This window comes from Periplaneta americana, chromosome 9, assembly GCF_040183065.1.
Source record: "Periplaneta americana isolate PAMFEO1 chromosome 9, P.americana_PAMFEO1_priV1, whole genome shotgun sequence".
NCBI lineage: Eukaryota > Metazoa > Arthropoda > Insecta > Blattodea > Blattidae > Periplaneta > Periplaneta americana.
The window spans coordinates 92,107,420-92,128,406 of NC_091125.1; the positions used below are offsets into that span (position 1 = coordinate 92,107,420).

Sequence of the window (20,987 nt, forward strand, 5' to 3'; positions counted from 1 at the left end):
ATCTTAACTCTTAACAAAGTTAGAATACTTTAAAATATTTCGGTACTTTTGAATAACCTTATATACAGGGACGAACAGTCACTTAATGATATGTTTCATTTTATAGCTTTTTAAATAAATTCAAATTTAGCAGCTACTTTAGGTAGAGGTAAACTCCATCAATAAAATCCAGCTTTCTGAACGACTTGTGGAATCGTTCGTGATATTCGCTTTACCAACATTAAGAGCAGAAATGTTTGTTTTTGTTAGAGATAAATTAGGTAAAGTGCCGATCATCGCAGCTGTCACTGTTGGCTTATCTCTTCGTGGAAGCTTGAACAGTTGAGAATCAACTTTTGATAGCTGCGGTCCAGAATCCAAAGTGAGTAGATTCAATGTTTATTTATATAAAGGTGCACTGTCAAAAAACACCTTCTCCAATATCAGGAATTATTCTGAAAAAGTATTTTTTTTTTTCCGAAAACAAAAATAATTGTATAATGAATTTCATATCACTCTGGTTTCCTTTTAATTAGAGAGCATAAAGTTCAAAATTACAAGAAGCTAGACAAGATCAGATTTTAAGTTTTCCTTAAGTAAATAAAATAATCATAATCATGAAATTATTTATAAAACAGTTATATTACCGGTTGTTCTTTATGATTATGCACGTTATTGTGTAAACATTAAGAAGTTTGGGGCTACCGTGAAACTTTCGCTAATGAGCATATGAGCACTCCATAAATTAAAATTGGCGCGAAGTAACAGAGCAGGTAATAAGGCCCATGAAATAAATACGTGGAAACGCCCACAAGTTCATAGAAGTCCCTGAACTATAAAGTTCAAACTCTGAAGCACAATCTTTTTTGCAAAAAATGAAACAAACGAAGGACACTGACAATTCCTAATGCAGAAATAGCATTGGATGAACCATCAACTTCAGGATTTGTAAACATCCAGGGGAAGCGGATGTGTTCTGTCTGCGAAGAGAATTGTTGTAGATATACATGTGTGTGTCTCTTGTGAATGTTGGGTGCACGATGAATGTGTAGGTCTCACTGAGGAAGAAACTGGAGACTTTGTAAGCCCAAATTGTGTTCAATACTTATATTTTTATTGTGGGCCTTATTATCTGTCACAGCAGGATATAAGGCTCAGTAACATGATGTTAATTTTCATTGCTCACAGTGTGTCTGTTTGAATATTTATTTGAAGTAAAATATTATAGGATAAGTATAAAAGTATGCTATTCCAAAATTACTAAATGTCTCCATTTCAAAGAAAGAACGTTTTATTCCTTAGGTGGGCCTTATTAACCCCGGCTACCTTACAAATATTAATTAATATGATCAAGGCAAAGAGAATAGTCTTTATTGTTGGGAGGTGTCTGCGATTAATAAGTTTAACTCTAATTGCTTTTTCCGTCGGCATCTTTCTCCAAACATCAGGACTGCAGATCCAGTTGTGAATAGTATATTTCACATTAGTTGTTACTACTAATTCTCGTAGCTCTATCTTGAATACGTGTTTTTTGTGACCTTTAAGAGATAGGACTAGGCCATAATCCAATGTATTTTTAATATGTCAACATTTAGATACTCTTCCCGATTATCTCTGAAACGCATCTCGTATCTTAAAAGCCGCGATTAGATATCATAATGAAGGGGGACCGCTCTATATATCCGTACTTTTTCTGATGTAACCATAGTATTTTATTTAACGACACTTTCAACTGAAAAATAGCAGACACTGAACTTCCACTCTGGCGAAATCTCACTTATCTAGGAATATCTCTCACCTCCAAACTCTCCTGGACCAAAGTAGCTAAAGAACCTAAAGGAAATATAACGCAGTCACCAGAGCAATAAGCTACCTAAGTGGTATCAACCGGTCTGGCTGTAGTACCGAAACACTTCTCCATCCACTCACAGCATTGGTTCAACCCCTTTGCATACACACCTCCATTTTCCTCGTACAACCCCTTCCAACGTTCCAATCAAAATTCAAAGTCCGCGAAAGAAGAATCCTCCGCCAAAGTTTCCATCTACGCAGACGCACACACGAAGCTATTCTTCACAAATCTCAACACATAAACAGGAAATACACTCGGCAATAAACCGCCTATATATACTACACAACATATCTTCGCAAATACACCGAACACGAGCAACAGAACAACAGTGGAGAAACTCCTTTACAAATACCACCAGCCCCAACCGCCAAACTAAAACACACAAACAAAACCGCAACCACGTATTAGAAATTTGAATACTGTCTTACAGCAACAGAGAGGCAGATCAATGCTCCCATGAAAGTCTCCACACCTTCAAAACCCTTGTGAGAACGGAAAGGGAGACTTGAGAAAACTTAATAAAAGAATATACAACGTACAGCATAAATAAATAATGTATCCCTGTCACTTCCTAATCCCCTACAAAAGAATAGCGCAAATCACCAAATTAGACTTACACCGGAATAAAATCAATCACTCCACTCTACTTCACCCACCTACTGGCACTTATGTCAGAAATATAAGTTTCATATTTGTATTCTCACAGCTCTAAATATAAAACCAAAAGATCAGACATATGCTTGAAAGAAACTAATTGTACAACTGTATACTGTAGCATATAATCACAGTAGCAACTTCGGTCCAATGCTTTATAACAAGATAATAGCTAAATTCCCAAATATACAATATAGGGTAAAGATTGGTAATATTGTGATGTGAGTAATCTTGTGATATGAGTAATATTATGATAGTTCGTTTTGAGAATTTATTACAATTTTACTGAGCGAAAGGAAGATCTGTTTTTTGCGTCAGCGTATTGAGGGAATGTTCGTGGACAAGGTTATGCACAAAACCGGTCCTTCTCTCAGTAAAATGTAATAAATTCTCAAAAATAACTATCACAATATTACTCATATCACAATATTATCAATCTTTACCCTAATGAAAAGCTAACACTTAATAAATTATTAATTCCTACCTTACATTATTCCATACACAGACTTTTCAAAGACTCAGGCATTTGTCAGACCTTCTTTTTGGATGCCAGTATTTTAAATATAATTCTTCAACCTGTTCACTTAACAAATTCTGTTTACAGCTTTCACTTAGTCAACATTTTTCATGCGTCTTTCGCTGAATACTTCTTCAGGTGCTTAGAGTATAAGAAAATGTTAAGACGCCAAGTCTGGACTGTATGTTAAATCTAAAAACACATTCTGTCCGAACTGCTCAAGTCACAATCGGAGACATTTCCCACTTTTATACTGATTTGTATGTAAGATAAATTGTTAAGGTTTTAAGCATTTTATATTACTTGGCCAAAACTATGGAATCGAGTTAAGGGAAAGACTGGTGCTTTCACAGTGCGATAAATTCCCGATACCCGATGAAAACGCAAACGGTTGAGTAGATAAGTAGAATAATTTATTTAATAGTGAGACAATTTCATTTACGTCCATAGTTATAGCGCTTTGCTGAAGAGGCAACTAGCGAAACGAACTTCCCAGTAAAATGGCCGCCTCAGCAAGGAATATTATAATTATTTAGAACTTACTTTCTGAGTTCCTCTTATAATAAATATGTTGAAGAATTCAGTAGGCCTACGTCTCACTGTCAATTATAACAAACTAACACATATTTCGCACTCAAGACTCTTCCATATTATAAAATGATCAATTTTATGGATTGCAGAAGTTTACCTTGAGTCCTTGCCGACGTTTGTGGTACGACAATGGCGGTTCGTACTCTCTCTCCTGAACTGGAAGAAGTGGCTCGTCGAGAATTGAACGAGGAACCTGAAAGAAGAGAAGAAGATCTTAAACATATTAGAGAATGGTTGTCCAAGCAACCACATCTTATAGCCAGAACAGGTATTATCTTTCATCTAATAATTCGCTTGATTTCAGGCATTAACTTGCCATCTTAGGGAACTAATTAAAATCCAGAAGTCCCTTGGAAGAGGATAGAGTCCAAATGGTAGGCAGACTTGCCATGATACCTCTGCTTTGATTTCGAATGTACATTTGGTTACGCTAAACTGGAGACCACATTATGATATCTCTAATTACGTCTATGCAACAGACACGGTGCTGGTGTATACTCAATACTGAGATGAAGGCCGACACGAACGTTAATTAATTTACGATGAAACAGGTTGAAGTGGCCGCATATCTGAACAGCTTTACCGACAATGTTTTCCCAACAATCACCATCCTAATTGGAAGATAATTTATTTCACTAGATAGGCACTAACGGCAGAGTAGGTTGCTGATATAAAAAAAGAGTGGTTCGCAGTCATCTTCCCCTAAATAATCTAAATCCTATAACTAAGCATTGCTTCAAATATAAATTCTTTATATTGCTTATAACATACTGATATATTAGTTTATTTGTATTCAGTTTAGGTTAGGTTAGGTTAGGTTAGGTTAGGTTACGGTGGCTACGGGCGGGTTAAGACGGTTCTTTGCACATCGGCTATACTAAAGTCTATTGAGCACCCCGAAGTGTATGGAATGAATGAGGGTGAGGGTGTACCAGCCCACCGGCCGCATGAGACCCCCTCATCCGCTCAGTCAATGGAGGCCTCCTACCCTCCCCCGCTCTAAGATCAAACCGCCAAGGTAACCAAGCGCCCTTACAAGAGAATGCCCCCTCCTGTAAGCGGATAAAGACATGCGTCTTGACCTGAATATGGCTATTGAATGAAATGAGAAAGATGAATTATATAATAGGAAAATCTAAATTCTTTTTCTAGTACTTGTGGTAGAGCTGAAGAAAAAAGCCAAATTTTTTCTGTATCTGTCATGGTTTTCGCAGAAAAAAGTTTGTTTTGTGAGTCTAACTTTTTTGGAAAAAAAAAATTGACAGTCATTATGTATGCTACTTTGGGCGGTAAGCAGTCGTTTGTTACTCCGTTGTGTATTGGTATGTGTTGGGTGCAAAGTCATTGGGAATAACATTTACGTTCAATCGAAATGTAGGCGTAAACAAATAATACTACTATCAATCCTAAGAACATGGTATTTTACAAATTAAAAATAAAGTTATTAGATATAATTAATTTCACTAAATATTTTGTTCAGTACACCGATATGTACTGCCTATATAATATATATCGTTTACACCAGCGGTCATCAGAACACTGCACTCTCGGGCTAGCGTCTCTCACCCACAGGTCTCTTACGGCACCAGCGTGCGTTCATGGCTTATGGCAGGTAAGCTTCCTCCTGCACGAGGGTGCATGTCACCATGTATTGCTTACCCGTAACCAATTTCAGGAAGTGCTGACGACCACTTGTTTACATCCTGTATATAATTCAATTATCAATTTGTTTGTAATGGCAGATTTCTACATTATAAACAATTTCGTTAATGAATTATAAATAACAAACAGATACGTTTAAGAACAGTGTTTACATTGATGACAGTCTAGAAATTAAGATTGCTACACAACTGAAGCGGAATTTGAAGAAGTTAAATTCAATTGAATGCTGTTCACATGGCTAATCAGTTCCGCCAGTATATTCGTCTTATGTTTTCTCAGGTTGTTCATATGAGATGGACGAAAAGTTCAAGAGATTAAAATCTTATAATAATCAATAATAAAAAAATCAGAATAATAAACGGCAAAGAATAGATCATATCAGATACAGGGCTGTCTCAGTCCGCACTATAAATAATGTCAAATTCTGCTAACATTAAATAATAGAAAGGAATTTAAGTTTACAAAATACGAACATTTCTCTAGACAATACAAAGAATCTGCACTCTATTTTTCGGAACATTTGAAGTAATTACAATAGTGAAATGAAATGTGCAGTCTGTCATACCTATACTAAGCACTCACTAGATTACAGACTCTTGGAGAGACTACTTTTAGTTTATCATATCATCTCAGAATAAGATTTACAATTTTCCGTAGCGTCACAATGTGCGAAAATTCGTAACAATTGAATAAGTACTGTGAATTATCCTGCGAGGTTTATATGCTGTATTTGACATGGTGAAGATGATGATGATGATGATGATGATGATGATAATAATAATAATAATAATAGTAATAATAACAATAATAATAATAACAATAAGAAGAAGAATGTTGTAAAACAATAATTATTAGTTGTAATGCAGTGCTAAATAAATGGAAGTAGAACAATTCCATTTACATCTCCAGACATAATAATTGAACAGATAAAACTATGAGGCAAAATGTTCAATACTGTAACGCAATAGGTGACAATATTACAAAACCATTAAAGGAAAATTAAAGAATATCCAGCACTAACAACGAACTCAGAATTATAGACAAACATAAGCACCATATGCGTATGCCGGAAACATTGCGCATTCGAAAATATATATATATATATATATATATATATATATATATTCATTTTACCGTAATTCAAATTCTTAAAATGTTATGTGAACTCATGTGGATTCTAATGAAATTGTTGACATTTTTATAGCAACTTAATTTTCAGCATTTTTAAGTCAATAAAGATACGAATTTTATTAGAATAGTAGGGCCTTATTCATAGACATTCTTAGCGCGGGCTTTCGGTGGATGATCAGCGAACTAACGTTTTTCGTATTCATATACCAGTGTCAGCGATATGATATGATATGAATCCTGTTTAGCACGCTCGTAGCCGGAGCTAGCGAAATGTCTATGAATAGCACACTTAGAAATCGTTGATATTTGCATGAAAATAGAGTTACTTGTAAGAGGCATTTTCAAGGTAACTGGGTATATGGATTCCTGAAATAATTTCTGATTTCTGCGTGACAACTGATGTTCCAGACTCACAATGCCTGCTGAATTTTCTGCGTGGTTGCAAATTCTCTCTGGAGCGCACCAAGTCCAAACTGGATATGTACTACACATTTAGAACAGCTTTGCCAGAGTTCTTCTCCCGTCGCGACCCCATGCTGCCGGAAATACAGGAAATCCTCAAGCTTGGGTAAGAAACTACCAACTGATTCCACAGGCAGACAGAATGAACGAATGTATGGGGGAAATGGGAGGAGAAACAATTAAAAAAGTAGGCCTACCATATACAAAAATGCGTTCTTGCAAGAGACATTGGGGCTGAGGGCGATTGTCTATATGGGCTGCAAGTCTATTGGCCACTGTCTCACTCCGTTTCCGCTGTTACATATGACGGAATATTACAGAAGTAACGCAGACAATTTATCAAATTTTAAAGTTAGATTAGTACTGATTTTTCTTAAAAACAGACATTTGCATGTATTTAATTGAATAGCTTATATTATAGAGCGTGACATTGAAGATGTTAATGAGATTTACACAATCTTTAAGTGTTATTTATAAAAGTTTTCTTTTTTCTGAAGTTTTAAAACGTGTTCCTTATTTTTGGTTTACAAGACAACAGAAAATGTTAAAAAAACTATTCTAAAAAATAATTCATAATTATTAGGTGTTTATTACTGTTGGAATTCTTTAATGAAATTAGTCTTCATTTTTAAATAAGTTAGTAGGCTAAATCATTTGCTATTCAAGAAAAGTTAGGATTGGAGATTTGGACTTTCTTCTTTGTTAGTGAAGTGAAGAAAAAACTTACAATATTCCAATGGTTGAATCTACTATCTTCTATCAGTGAGTGAGAAGTGCTCATTTTATATAAACAGTAGGTCTGTTCGTGCAGTCGGAAGAAGTCCAGGAGCACATTAAGGAAGGTTGCAACCGAAATAAAAACATAGGTAATGAGGAAAGTGTGGAACGAGGGGACGGATGCCTTTGTTAATCTGAAAAAGTTCTTCTGAAAGAGGCGAAAAATACATAAAGAAATTTGCAATAGAGAATTAATTCCTTAAGTATGCAAAAGTTGTAGATATTTCATACAAAAAAGAAACTTTAACGTCTCATCCCCAATTCCTCTTTTTACTCTTCCAGGTCTTCTGGTTGGTCCTGATAGACCCTCCATTTCAAATTAGCCTACCACACAAGATAAAAATCTAATGGATTAAGTTCAGGAAATCTTAGAGGCCATATACACTTTACCATGTGTAAAAGCTTGGAGATTGATTGTAGATACATACGTATTATAGACTATTAGTGGTGGCTATGTGGCTGCAAGCTATATCCCTATTACTATGATTTCCACAGAGACTCCTATGACGACACCGCTTCCTTGTAATCCTATCACTATCTCAACATCTCCGATCTTCTCTCTAGTATAGTTCTAATACCGAAATACTAAAGTCTATTCCAGATAACCTGATAGGGACTCCTTCCCTTTGCTACCGGCAGAGGGGAGGACGCTACGGTCTATTTAAAAAACATTGTCCATATGAATTCATTACTATGTAGTGTGTATGTTATACTGTAAGAACAATCATACTAAAATATAAAAATAAGGATGTGAGAAATACTTCATATGTTCCATGTACGAAAGTTGAATTAATCTAACCAAAATAAAAATGTGGCCTGCAGATGAAAAATCAGCATTAAAAACATTGTCACAAAATAATACATTTGGGATATTTATATTTAATAACTAGGCCTACGTACTTTTTCAATCACTAATATTAATGGAGTCTGTTTTCCCGTCATTTCAGCCAGTTCTTCAAGAGTTATAGTAGGATATTGTTCCTTTAATGAATTAAACACATTTAAAATGCATCTCTTCTCCCCATTTCTTAACGCTTTACCGGGCTTATGTTTTATGATCGAGTTTTCTGCCATTACAAATCTCACCCACTAGGCCTATATAGGCCTTCTATAATGTTTAAACTGCTATGTTAAAACTATCATTCGGTAGGCCTAATATATTTATATTACTCGTCGATCTATATATACTATATACGGTACACAATTTACACATGCACGCACTAAACTATATACCAATATACAATTTATTATTACGAGTATATAACTTACGCAAACAGTTGGGCAAATTGCTTCACGAACACATTCGACTGCAGAAACACAATGTTTTCTTCAAGGATAGTTACCACAACTCTAGCGGAGCTACCGCATTCATAAGTTTTCTCACACCCCCCATAGTTTAAATAAAGAAAACATCATTATTTAAAATTAAGGCTATTATGTATTTATTACACTTATGGGATTGGGAAAAGGACATCTAAATACTTTTATCTATATTATCTATATTCATATTATGATGATTGCAGTTCAAAATCTGTACTTTTTAAAAGTAAGTGAACTATGGCGAAGCAAGGGGGTAGATGCGGTAAAGCTCACGCTGGAGATATGAAGAGGCTACAAGGAGTGGGTGGAGGTTGTTTTGTTTCCCTATCAGGTTACCCGAGATTGATTTTAGTAGGTACCGGTACCAATATAACAGCTAGCACATGTTCCTTAACGTACTCATTTCCGTAATTACCATGATTGGCATAAGAATTTGATACCTTTAACTAGTAGCATCCAAAAAATTGATTATTTGTCAGTTATTTGAACTGTAAGGAAAATTCTTTATTTAAAGTATTTTTACATTTAAGAAATCTAAGTCGTGGTGCCGCCGTAACAGTGTAAGGTGCAGAATCGGTTTAAACTTAAAGCAATAATTCTTATAGTCTAGGAAAATATTATATTCATAAAATTATAACACACGGATGATCGAAATAGAAACGCATTCTTCTGCCCATACAACGAAGGATGTTAGCAACGAACAAAACTGCTTAGATAGTTCAAGCAATTCCCGTGAGATGCCAGGAGATAACATATCGCGACAGGACTCACTCTCTTGAGTGAACGGCAAGTTGCTTTATTCGTTCACAGTTGCTCAATCGGAAAAATTAGCAGCCGATGAAAGAACAGAAAAATTGGATGGATGATTAAACTAATAATAATAATAATAATAATAATAATAATAATAATAATAATACTGAGATGAAGGCGAAGACGAATGAGGGCAAGGGGACGAAGCGGTAGAGAAGATGAAAAGAACCAAGAAATGGAAAGAAATTGAAAAGATGAAGAAAATACAGACAAATGGAAAAGAACATGGGAAATGAATTCAGTTACACCGATATACTTAAACTGTCCAATCTATTTGCTAGACGTTCTGTGCAGTACTTCGAACCTGGTATTATAAATTTTGTCCTTCAGAATAATATCATCATAGATAATACGACAAGAGCTTCCAGGAGCGGGAAACGCGTTTGAATTTATCCTAAGGAAATGAAAAACTTGCATGATATTAATAGCACTGATAATATGATTCAGGGTCATTTTTCCGAATTCAGCATTCCGAGTGTTTGTTTGTTTTTTTTTCGAATTACTTTTTCCCGAAATGCAAAAAATCCGAAACCAAATTTCCGAATACAGATTTCCGAATTCTGCTTTCCGATGTAATTATTTCGAAACCAAATTTTCGAATAGTTGGTTCGTTAGATATTGGACTTTTCGTCATCCGAAGAGAATACTTTTTTTTTATAAACTCGGTTTTCAAGAATAAATATTTATCAGTTGTCCATTGCAATCAACATGACGCAACAATGCGTAACGTGCACCGGACGAACAATATAAGTGAAGCTTTCCACAACCGCTTTCAAGTGGTTGTTGGTAAATACAATTACAAATTTTACACAGTTTTGTCAGAATTCCAGAAGGAGGAAAGAGACATCGATGCCATGATCTGAGAATTTCTTATGGGTCGTGCTGTATGAGGGGAGCCAAAGAAAAAAACAGTGGCGGAATCTGCAGGCGAGGAGTGCGGGAATTATAGCGCAGTACAAACACCAGGAAAGGCGCATGGACTACCTTCAGGCACATCAGTTCACCCCGTAAAGACACTTATGCAATTACACGTCTGAAATATATCTTTTGCATTCTGTAAAAATTGTCACTATATTTTCTGAAATAAGTCTTTTGTATTCTGTAAAAATTGTCATTATATTTTCTGAATTAAACCTTTTGTATTCTGTAAAAATTGTCATTACATTTTTTTAAATAAATCTTTTGTATTCTGCAAAAATGATTATTATATTATCGAAATCGTATTCGGAACTGAAAATAATAGGATTCGCAAAAATGGAATTCGGAATTAAATCACTTTGGAAACTTTGGCATTCGGAAGAATGTTTTCGGAAAAATGGGCCCCTTCCAAATAATATACATAATATATTCTTAGTCTCCTGTAATATGAAATTATAGTAAATATTTCACAATTGCTGTAGAATTAATGACTAAAAATCATCAATGTGAGACAAATATTTGGCGTTAACATTTTACTCTGAACTAGCTACATTAATTTAGTGACAGTGTATGATCAGTTTTACCACTACTTGCTTGATATTTCTTGAATTCCGTAATACATTTCTTTCAACACAGAATTCTGAACAATTTACCCAAACATCCCATTATTTCTTTCTATTCGTTGGCATTATGTTATTAATAGATCACAACGCGACAACACGCTAGGAATTCCACTTCACATATCATCTCTGTATTCCTCATTCTACACTGTAACTATTTCTCGTCATTGGAACTCTCTGCCGTCTGAAGTTAAGAGCTGACGAACCTTGAAATCTTTTAAATCGAAGGTGGAAAATTATCTTATGACGAGTTGCCAAACTTTTATGACAAGCCATATGTAAGTAAATATCATTATTATTATTGTTATAATTATCATTATTATGATTATTATTATTATTATTATTATTATTATTATTATTATTATTATTATTATTGTAAATGTCTGTCGCATTTTGACTCACTATTTATATTTTATTACGCCTTTTTCTTCTTACTATGTTTTATGTGTGTCTCATTTGTACTGAATTATTGTTTTCATTGTAGTATGATTATCTTTCAATTTTCATGTACTACATTAGGTCCATTTGCAGTGATCTGTGTATCGCAGTTTTACTTCTGACTGAGTGTTACAGAAGGCGCTATGGTCTTAACCCTGTCAGGTTAAATAAAATATTATTATTATTATTATTATTATTATTATTATTATTATTATTATTATTATTATTAAAACATTAGTCTCTCCCTTTATTGTAACAGAATCGAACATTCAATTAATAATAACATGTGGGTTCTTAGATTCCTCGACGAAATATCGTATGAACTTAGAAGAAAAAACTTACCGATGAAATCCGCGGTCTATGGGCCAAATAAAAAAGACGATACTAGGTATTTTCCTCTGCTTTACCTTCTAATTTCTCATATTATCCTTTTTATTCATATGCTTCCCCATCATCCGTCCCTTCATTTCTCCACCTACCGGTACTCTCCTTTCGCTGCTCTTTTCTTCTTCACCATCTTGCTCATTTTCCCTTATCCTTGTCATTTTCCTACATTCACATGCATCACCTTTTCCTAGATTATAATCTTCCTTATCTTCTATTTATTTTTCATCCTATTCTTCCTCATTTTCTTTCTCTTCACTTTTGCCTCTCTTCTGTCCGCACTCCACGTTATTCTTGTTTATCACAACAACTTCTTCTTCTCCTCCTCCTCCTCTTTCATACTTTTTATCCTTATCTTTATCCTCATTACCTTCTTCTTTCTCCAAATTTTCTTCTTAAACTTTTACTCATGAATGTTCTGCTTATCCATTACCTCTCTCGACTCCTTTTAGCTCGCTCACCACTGCAATGGCATTTCCACGCAACATTACACATACTCTAATACAGTTTTTGGTCTCCCTGTACTCATTTTTCTCCGCGTTAGGATCTCAGCTGTATTATTAAGTGCATCAATATTTCATGGACCTGAATTTATGATCCGTTTCCACGGAATCAGTAACCACATTTAGAATACTGATGGCTCGTATGTAAATGCACTGCATGCGAAGCTTGGATTAGAAATTTAGCAGCACACGTGTTACTAGAACTTTCTGGTCCATTAGCTCCAATAGCAAGCTTATACATTAACGAATACATGACAGAAATCCCTTGAAATTACTGATACGTCCGAACATCTACTGTAATATCTGAAAAATTAACTTGGTAAATTGCAAGTCTTGTAAAATATAGGAGCCTTAGAATAGAACAGACATTGTGTCCACTATAATAGAAATGCATTATCATCACTTTCATTCTAAGTTTCTCCATATTCAGCACCTTCATCATCATCTTCGTTGACACAGCCATCCACTTCTCTTCTTTCTAATTTTCTTCGTCCTCTTCTCCCTTAGTATCATAATATTCTCCTTCTGCACCAATTTATCTTGATAATTTTCATCTTTTATTTTCTTTATGTTTTACATAGCCACTCTAATTCCTTCTGGCTTTATATTCCCTATCTTCATCGTAATTTCGCGGGCTCAGTATGAAAAGGTTCTATCTGACATTTTTAGCAAAATTGAGATTTTTGTTGCATTGAATTCTGCTACTTCACTGCTATCTACCATATAAATTATATGTTGATATCTAAGCTATTGTTCGTGATAAAGTTAGTTTCAAAAGGTTCTTATCTGCACTGATTTTATTAACAACCAAACTTTTAAAATGCTCTCCTGTAAAATTTACTAAACATTAGACAGAACCTTGTCATTCTGAACCCTCAATTTCTTGTTCTCCATCTCTCTTGTTTTCATCGTCTCCTTCCTTTCCCTCTCATTTTGTCATTCTTGTCTTTTTTTTCTCCATGTTGCTCTTTTTCTCCTCTTTCATATTATTACTTTCATTCAATATAATTACATTATCGTATTCCTTCGATCTTATACCAGCATTGTGTCTCTAAGATGTGGAAGAAGACAAAAGTTAAACAAAAATATAAAATATAAAGAAAGCAGATTAATTCAATTTGTATAAACAATTTATCACTTGAGCAGAAGGTATGAGTATGGAGAAATTTTGTTAATTCTATTCTAAATCTTTTCTCTTGGCCCGTAAAATATTTAAGATAAGGCATTGCATTGAAGATTGTAATAAATGAATAGTTGGCTTCTTTTTTGTGACAGCTGGCAATAACACAGGGTATATGAAGATCTGATTTGTGTCTTGCATTTAAATTGGGAATATTCTGATATGAATCTTGGTTTTCAATATAAAACATCATCAAGGACCAAAAAAGTCCAGAAACACACAACACAATGTCAATATCTCTAAATTTTGGAAAATCTCATTACCTGGTGTCTTGTATCCACATCTGTCATTATCCTTATACGTTTTTTTTATAAAGAACAAAAGTATGTTTAGCTTCAGATGACTTGGTCTAGAATATTAATACATATTATCTGGTTGTAGGAAGAGAGTATCCAAAGTATGACTTTTGAGGATATTTTTAACGCCAACAGAAAGTAAGGATTTTAATGCATAACAGACAGAGCTCAGTTTACAAATACTTCATATATTTTATGTGTGTTTTCCAGTCAAGTGATTATCCAAATCCTAACAAAGAAATTATAGATTATTTTTTAAGATCAAATCCATTCGATGTAACATTGAAGGAAACGGAACACTAGGCCTATTTTGTTAACAAAATTTGATTACACTGGTTTTTATCAACATTAATGCCAGTTTATTTGCACTAATCCAATCATTATATGTTGATATCTCACCATTAATGGAATATGGAACTACATGTTGGGATCCCTATAGAATATATCAGATAAATTCCTTAGAAAGAATCCAGTATAGGGCAGCTAAATTTGTTAAAGGTAAAAGAGAAGATGGAAACGATACGATAAAAGAACTTAAATGGGAAACTTTGGAAAACAAACGTAGGAAAACTAGAATAACATCATTGTATAGAGCACATCTAGGTTAGAAAGCATGGGCAGACATAACGGCTCGGTTAGAAAAGCCAACGTACTATGGTAGGAACGATCATGATTTTAAAATCAAATGTAGGAAACAGAAAACGGATGTAGGTAAATTCTCATTTTTAAATAGAACTATAAATGATTGGAATGACCTACCTGCAGCGATCTTTGAGGGCTGTCCTTCCTTAAGGAGATTCAAGAATAATTTAAAAAGTTATGTATAAAGTGAAAATTAAAATTAAGGTGACATTTAACATTTAATTTTTTTAAGGTGGCATGTACTTATTTAGCCTGACACGAGTTACTTCCTTGGTTTGAATTGTAAATTATTTAAACATAGCGTGTAAGAGGGCCTTAGACTAGAAATGTTTAGCTTATATGTAGTTCTGTTTATAAGTATGCATAAGGGTGTAATTATTTGACTTATTTGAACTGTTGTATCAGTGAAGCGAGGTGAGTCAGTGAAGTTATGGTTTTACAGTGCAGTGAATAGTTCCGATCAGTGATAATTTATAGCGTCAATGAAATGTGTCCTAAAGTGTCAGTAAAATGCATCATAGTGCCATTACAGTGAGTGAGATGAGAGTGAAGTGAAAGACTATTGAAACTTATGTAGGGCCTATACATATGTAGGTTGTATTGTAAAATTAGGTATTTTATGTTTTATTATTAATTGTAATTATTGTGTTAAATTGTATTGTGTATTCTTATTGTATTGTGTATATAATTGTATTGTGTATTGTAAATTTTATTGTGTATTGTTTATCATTTTATTGTGTATTATAAATTTTGTTGTGTATTGTTTATGATTTTATTGTGTATTGTTTATATTGTGTATACCACTGCCACCGGGTGCTTGCCCATTTGCAGTGTAAATAAATACATACTACCTGTTCCACTTCATGTTACCTCTCGGAGTGATGTCGCTACCGTCTCTGTTTACATCAACTATGGTGACTGTGGGCGGCAAGCGCGGTTGCGGAGGTAGGAAACATGGTACAGTACGTGTTGCAATGTTATAGACAGTATGTAGGTTCTCGCATACCATGCAACAGTAGAATGGAAGCTATCATAGTATAACAGGATTCCTTGACGTCTGTAGTACCTGTCAAAGTCATCTAGCTCTACTACTTTTGTGCGGTTTGGGCTTTTACCGGGAGTTGATATTTGAATTCCTAGTTTTTCTGCTCTTTCACACTCTTTCCCAATTGTTTTTTATTGTTTTTTCGCTTACCCCAACGGCTTTTGCTGCTCTTTCTACTGCTTTTGCTAAAGGTAGAATGAGACCCGCCCTTTTTTCCTCTCTACAAAATTTCAATACGTTATAAATTATCTTCCTACTTTGAGAATTCTACACTTTCTTGGATGGTTTCTTCTTTGGAGGAGTTTCCATATTTCGTTACAATTGCAATTCTTCCCTGAAAATTCCACACAGTACATTAGGCTATCTTATGGATTCGGTTATATAAAACCTAAACTAAACTTGATTGAATGCACAGTGTATTCAATGATACTACAACTAAATAAGTCACTAATGCAGTATTAGAATGCGTCAACTGCATGTAAACACGAAACGTTTCATTCAATACACAGCATATTAAAAGATATTACAACTAAATGAATCACTAATGCAGTATTAAAATGCTTCAGTAGAGTATAAATACGTACCGTTCGATTCAATGCACAGTATATTCAATGATAATACAACTAAATAATTCACTAATGCAGTATTAAATTGCTTCAACGGATTGTAGACACGTCCCTCACGCTGCTCTAGTCTAGACTGATAGACTAATATTCTCTCGCGACTGTACAGTGTATGACGTAACGGATAGTTCACGAAGACGCCGCGGGTAATGTGAGCTGAAACGGGTTGTACATGAGTTAGATTTAATACTGTATTGGAAATTGTTATAAAATGATCATATTGTTTTCTTGTATCGTCCAAGGGTACCTCAGATAAATTATTACTTATGTTTGAGACTAAATCATTCATATAAGCTACAAACAATAACATGAAACTAATCCCTGCGGAAATTCATTTGTGAAGATAAAAATTGTAATAATAATGTTAATAATAATAATAATAATAATAATAATAATAATAATAATAATAATAATTGTTTATTTAACTTAGCAGAGTTAAGACACAAAGGCCTCCTCTAACACTCAACCAGGAGTAAAACTTCGATATAAAGAAGATCACAAATATATCAAATATAAATAGTACACAAAAATTTAAAAGCATAATAATATAATGTAAACAGTAAGTCAATAAAATGAGACATAGCCTATATAACATATAGAAAGATAGGAAAACATAATAAAATGTAAACAATGAGTCAAAATGAGTGAGACATATGCTATGTATAATAAATGAAACAATAGTAATAAAAATATAGTGAAGAAGAGTACAGATCATACAATAAACACAATTTTTAGATATACAAAAAATAAAGTATGACGATAAGTAGCACAAGTTCTCACATGATAGACATAAGTGCCGTGCAATGTTCGAACATGAGGGAAGCAACCAAGACATTATAAACTTGGTCTTATACTGCATCTTATGAAAAACTAATCGCAAGATTTGTGCTAAAATTCTCAAGCGATTAAAATATAAGTGGAGGAGAGCGAATATTTTTATAACAATTTGGAAAAAACACGACAGGCCTCCTTCTGCAGAGCGAACATCGGCGAGTATCGAACTTCACCATACTCGATAAACTTGAACCGAACATAGCGCCTGTAATGCAAAACGCTGATAGATATAACATGATAGGCATTATAAAAAATTGTGAAATGAGAAACAAAAAAGGTATCACTAGAATATCTAAATGTAGAGAATACGTATAATCATACAACACTTTTCATAACAGTAACAGTAAGGGCGTTTGAGAATAAGTTTCTTAGGAAAATATTTGGGGCTAAGAGGGATGAAGTTACAGGAGAATGGAGAAAGTTACACAATGCAGAACTGCACGCATTGCATTCTTCACCAGACATAATTAGGAACATTAAATCCAGACGTTTGAGATGTGCAGGGCATGTAGCACGTATGGGCGAATCCAGAAATGCATATAGAGTGTTAGTTGGGAGACCGGAAGGAAAAAACCTTTGGGGAGGCCGAGACGTAGATAGGAGGATAATATTAAAATGGATTTGAGGGAGGTGGGATATGATGATAGAGACTGGATTAATCTTGCACAGGATAGGGACCGATGTCGGGCTTATGCGAGGGCGGCAATGAACCTGCGGGTTTCTTGAAAGCCAGTAAGTAAGTAAGTTAGTTTGGCAACCTGGTATGAGATAATTTTATAACTTAAATTTAAAAGATTTCAAGGTTCGGCAGCCCTTGACTTCAGACAGCAGAGAGTTTCAGTGACGAGAAATAGCAACAGTGAATGATGAGGAATTCAGATACGATGTGTGGAATGGAATTTCAGTCACGTTATCGCGTTTTGATCGCGTATTGATGTTAGGATAGGGAGAAAAAGTATGGATACGGGCAAATAAGAGTGAATTCAAGTGGGCATAATATTCGATATACGAGAGATAGCGAGTGCAAATTTCTCCTCTCATGTAATCTAAGTCATAACAACTTCGTAGTTTAAAACTAATATTACAAGTGAAATTAATTAAATTTATCGTCACTCTCTATTGTACTTTTTTTCTATACACCCATTGTCAGGAAGGAGGCTATAATCAAAACATCACAATGCTTTCCTTGAAATGTCAAATGCTATGAAGGTTGATGCTAAAACTTAAGTATATACACAAATGAGAATGGAATAATGGTTTAGAGCTAAATCGTGCAGATAAAAATCAGTTGAGCAAAAAAATGGTGAAAAATACGAAATGTTGTTTGCACGCTAGGGTCAAATCTTTGTTTTGTTCAGCTTCGTTTCCACACCAATTACCTGCAATCAGAAACTGAATGCGCTTCAGTAATGCCAACGTTGGTCGCACGGCAGTAACTGATATGAGATTCACGATAAAGCTAACTAGGAAGTGTTGAAACATTCCCAGAAATCTGTGTCCCTTTTAGAAAGTATACTTTGAAATTGGTAACAAGGTGGCTGCTTTCCTTGAAGTAACCTTTGGCTTAATCATAATTTGTAGTTTAGTTACGAAACGTATAAAGTCAGAATTTCCTTCATAACAGAATGAAAACAGTTGAAGTTTATTATGTATAATATTGCAATAAGGGTTCGCTTGATTATAATTTGAGTTCTAGTTACTAAAGTTTCTTCTATAGTGATAACAAGGTTGGTAAACAGTTCGGCATCTAATATATTATTATCAATAAAAGTTCATATCGCTCTTGACCAATTGTAGTGTGTAAGTACACAAGAATTCTTCAATTCTACTTCGGTATATAACGTGGAAGAAAATCTACCGAAAAACGATCGAGAGGCCGAACGGATTTACCGAATCACGTCCCTTGAGAGACAGTACCACCCAACTCACAAAACATTTATCCGTGTAGCATGTGAAAAATTTTTCTACGTGCTTGACCGTAAACGAATACCATCTCGGCTTGCTGCTGGAACGAATAACGGGCCATTGTGCTTCCAAATTACAAGCAAACATTCTGACGGTGGCAGATAAAAAAGTTATTTTTTTCTTTCATCATTTTATAATGTCAAAACAAGTGTTATACAAATTTTGGCCACTCGATCGCAATTACGAGGCTGTCCAGAAAGTGATTTTGCCTGGGACCGTTTATAGAAAAAGATCACAATTGCATGGAAAGATGTATTGGAACAGATACAGCAATTGTCGCGCTATTTGTCAACATATCCCCAACTGCAATTGAAACATTTGCCATACCATGGGATAAATTTTTGTATCCCTGTGTCGTAGAAGTCAGCCGCCTGGAATCGGAACCAGCGTTTGACAGCCATTTGCCCCTTTCTGTCGATCCCACGATATGACAAATGTCTCAATTCCGGTGGGGAATTTGTTGAAAAATAGCTCAACAATTGCTATATCTGTTCCAATAAATTTTTCCAGTGAAATTGTTTTTTCTTTCTGTTAACGGCCCCTGGCGAACTTATTTTTTTACGGCCTCGTAATAGCTGTCGAGTGGCCAAAATTTGTATAAGCACTTCTTTCGACATTATTAACATGGTGAAAGAAAAGAATTTAACCTTTTTATCTGCTCCCATCAGAATGTTTGCTTGTTAGTTCAAATCACACAATCTGCAACACAAAAAATGGTGTCATCAGTGCCATGTACCTTAGAAAATATCCATTTCCGGACATATGTTAATATGAATTTTTTTCCCTTTTCAAGTCAGGAATCACCTCCTGAAGTTTGTCCCCTTACTTTTTATTCACCTCTATAAGTCCAAATTAATGATTAATTTTTTTCACAACCCCCCTCTTATGTAAAAATTGATTAAATGTATATGGATCTGAACACAGATTTATTATTTTCTACGTTATGTTCTTTAAAAAATTCATTTAAAAACATCCCTTGTCAGGGTGTTCCAGAGTTTAACATTATTTTGTAGGTCTCTAAAAATATAGATATAAAATAATTGCAGGTGCATGTGTATAATATCCTGTAGTTTCAAGTAAAAAAGTTTCAAATATTTATTTATATTACAGAAGAAGGGAGGATATTTTTTTTTTTTTTTGTTTTTCCTGAAAATTTTGTGTTATGCGACAAGTGTACTTTTTAAAAGATGTCTTCAATTGTTCTTCTTCTGACACGTATCATACGAGAAATTATAATTGAAAAAAACAACATAAAAATGATTACAAAATTTGGAGATGAAGATGAGTCACTTTAATATACTTCACTTTAAAGAAGGCGAACCATAGGCAGAGATATAACGAAGTTACAGGGAATATCATTTACTTACTCCTCTGTTATAGCTTGACCGTGGTACAGTATATCGGAATGTGATCATTTAATAAAAGTATTTTTGAGATGCATGTTTCTTATAGTGTTATATGCATATCCACGATGTTTCGAATCGAGTTGTATAGGGTTTCAACTGTAGGTCTACTACAAATTATAATAGGGCATAACCATAGGCAGAGTTATGGGAGGGTATGTGGGAGCACTGCCCCCCGCCAAATTTGTCTGAACTCTTCTTTTTATATTAACATTACAAAATATTGAATTCAAAAGACTTTTCTTGCTTTTATTTATGAATGGGATATTATTTGTAAATGCTACCATCGTACCATCTTCCTGAAAAATGGCTGTTTTCACAAAAAAATCTTTGGACTATGATTATTTTATTAAAACTACTGAAAATGTTCACTCCTTTAAC

At 34.3% G+C, this 20,987-nt stretch overlaps 1 protein-coding gene across 1 annotated transcript in view; it reads left to right on the forward strand.

The window, feature by feature from the left end:
* Window positions 1-234: 234 nt before the first annotated feature.
* Window positions 235-20,987, forward strand: part of LOC138706238 (retinol-binding protein pinta-like) — a 108,046-nt gene continuing 87,293 nt past the window's right edge. Inside the window, exons 1-3 of the mRNA XM_069835286.1 lie at window positions 235-361; window positions 3,683-3,861; window positions 6,795-6,954. Of these exons, the coding sequence (XP_069691387.1) occupies window positions 3,723-3,861; window positions 6,795-6,954 (299 nt within the window). The 5' untranslated portion in view covers window positions 235-361; window positions 3,683-3,722. The remainder of the gene's footprint in view (window positions 362-3,682; window positions 3,862-6,794; window positions 6,955-20,987) is intronic.